General features: G+C 42.9%; 1 protein-coding gene across 3 annotated transcripts in view; it reads left to right on the forward strand.

The window, feature by feature from the left end:
* Window positions 1–2,777, forward strand: part of myo1d (myosin 1D) — a 192,682-nt gene that overhangs the window by 126,189 nt on the left and 63,716 nt on the right. For all 3 annotated transcript variants that reach the window (XM_050060963.1, XM_050060964.1, XM_050060961.1), the window contains 3 exons: window positions 1,007–1,145; window positions 1,424–1,528; window positions 1,725–1,838. In XM_050060963.1, coding sequence (XP_049916920.1) covers window positions 1,007–1,145; window positions 1,424–1,528; window positions 1,725–1,838 — 358 coding nt within the window. The remainder of the gene's footprint in view (window positions 1–1,006; window positions 1,146–1,423; window positions 1,529–1,724; window positions 1,839–2,777) is intronic.

Below are 2,777 nucleotides of genomic sequence, written 5' to 3' on the forward strand. Positions count from 1 at the left end.
TTTTAGAGTGCTCAAATAAACTGGCCTTTTTCCCGAACGCTCCTCTGGTCTCCTGCGCGTGAGGGATTCATTACAATATCGTAACATGGTTTAGATTTCTAAATAAACATTCACCTCATCGCTAGATAGACCTACTCCTGAAAAACTCATGTCTGCGCAAGGCTTTTTGTCCCTACGAGGCCACCGTCATTTACCCGATGGGAGGGATGAGCGAGTGAGCCCTGCAATCTAGAATGTGACCACTGATGTCACTGTTTTCAACGGTTTTCAACCCATTTTACACACTGGTCCTTTAAGTGTGACTGCTGCATATCAGCTGCCAGATTCACATTAACATTCTAGCTTTTCAAACACGAACAAAAAGCTGCTGTGTTTGTGCTGAGTGGGTCCTTTCACAGAATAGGTTTAGGGTCAATTGTCTTTTATTTCACACTGTTCAAAAATGAAGTGGAACTGTATTTAAATGTTTAAAAATGTACCATCCATTCTCATCACGTCCTAACAAAGGCAGAGGATGAAGCTTTTTAAGATTAAATGTTTTTAAATTGCTTTCTTTTGAAGAAAATCACTTTCCTGAATTGGCTGAACTGAGAGTGGATCCGACCCCGACAGTCAGCAGAGAACACATGGCCTCGAGCGTTATTTTACATCCAGATGAGTCCGTTTGAAGCAACTTACACATGTTTCCTTCTGCCTTGGGCTCACACTGGGCATTGATTTTTCTCCCTCCATCAAAGACTCATCACTGCCTTTCATCCCAATGTCTGTTTGTTTGCTTTTTTTTATTTGAAGCTGGGCACAGTAAGAAAATAGCCTTCCTGGAGAATGATGTTGGCTGTCAGGATGTGTGAGTGAAAGGCCAATAAGTACAGTACAGCTGGGGTCCGCCGCTGACCCAGCTCTCAAGGCTTTGAGCTGTAATCTCAATGGAGATATTTTCCTTTGCTCTTAGTTTTCTCTTTGTGTGTGTGTGTGTGTGTGTGTGTTTGGATGTGTTTACCTCTAGGTGGTGGGCATGGACACTGATCAAAGGCCTCTCTCCAGAAGAAGCCCTGCAGGTGAGGGCCAAGGTAGCCAGCCTGGAGGCCCTGAAGGGCCATAGGGCCGACCTGGGGCTACAGAGGGCCTGGGAAGGAAACTACCTGGTGAGTAGGTGGGATGGCAGTGTGGGTAGGGATGCAGTAGTAAAGCCACTGTAGTGGGGAGGTTCCAGACGCAAAAGCATATTCATACAGTCTTTGTGCTAACCAGCTGTTCGCTGCAGCTTCATACAACTATTGTACAGACATGAGTTTTTCTGATCCTAATGAGAGTGTGTATAAGATGAGAGCTCACTTGATGAATGCCAGCATTGTCTCTGAATTCCTGTAAACAAAGCCGGAGTGTTTTAACAGGTTTTTTGTGGGGGGTTTATGTCCAACAGAAGCGAGACAGCCCCGATACGGCTTCATCATTCACACTGGTGTCCAGCGAGCTGCAGCGCAAAGACAAATTCATGAGAGTTTTGTTTTCCTGCAACGTGCGCAAGGTAGGAAGGAGGCTTTTGGAGCATTTATCCTCTCCTGACCACATGCACACACAGTCACAACATGCAACTGTCTGTAAAAACAAATACACCCAACTGCTCGTGGTTTGTGCCATCACCCTGCAGGGTGTTTGGACTTGTGAGTGTGTGTGCTCTCTTATCCTGTGGGGTGACTAATGAGGAGCTTTGTGTTTCCCAGATCAACCGTTTCCACAAGGCAGAGGACCGGGCTGTGCTCATCACCGACCGCCACCTGTACAAGATGGACCCCCTGAAGCAGTACAAACCCATGAAAAGCATCCCCCTCTATAACGTATGGCACACTCCATTCCTTTAACAGCCTCCTTTATTACAAACACAGGGTGGCAAACAGAGGGCGGCTCATTAGACACAGGTGTAATACCATTTTAGTGCAGATTTCCAAAGAGGTTCCATATATTGGCCTAATGGGAGGAGAGATGCAAATCCATAAAACACGGTTTCATGTGCAGCACATCACCGTGAGAATGGTTTCTGCAGAATTGCTTTTGATTTGAAGTGAATTACATGTTACACACTTAAAATGACACACAATGAATCATATTACCTCAAGGTAATGCTGCCAGACGCACAAGGGTCTTGTTCTGATTCATCTGAAGTGGAGCCTGATGTGAATTTTCAATATATTCATATAAGAATGAGCAGAACAAATGTAGTATGCTTCTTTGCATCTGTCAAACTTTTATAAACAGAGACACTAAGAGACTCAACCATTTCATCAAACTCATACTTCAATATGTTACTGTTTTATCAGCTGTGATTCAGCCAAGTTTTTCATACACAAAGGTAATTCCATGTGCTTTACTGTACATAAGTGGTTCCCAGCTTTTGGGCCAAGACCCCCCAGTTGTCACAAGATAAATCTGCGGTGTCAGGAGTTAATTAAGGGTTAGGGAGTAAGAAAAAGTTAAATTTAAGTGCTTAAAATTATGTTTATTTTTATGATTTTAGCCCCGTTTCCACCAAACACTTTCAGTTAGGGGTGTAACGGTACACAAAAATCTCGGTTCGGTACGTACCTCAGTACACAAGTCACGGTTCGTTTTTTTCGGTACAGTAATGAAAAAAATAGACAACTATTAAATATCTTTTACTTATTGGTAACCTTATTAAAACATACCACCACAGCAGTTAACTCTTTTTACACAATTTTTGAATGAAACAAATATATATAAAATCCTGCTTTTTCACATTGTTTGAATGAAAAATATAA

Source organism: Epinephelus moara, chromosome 13 (assembly GCF_006386435.1).
Source record: "Epinephelus moara isolate mb chromosome 13, YSFRI_EMoa_1.0, whole genome shotgun sequence".
NCBI lineage: Eukaryota > Metazoa > Chordata > Actinopteri > Perciformes > Serranidae > Epinephelus > Epinephelus moara.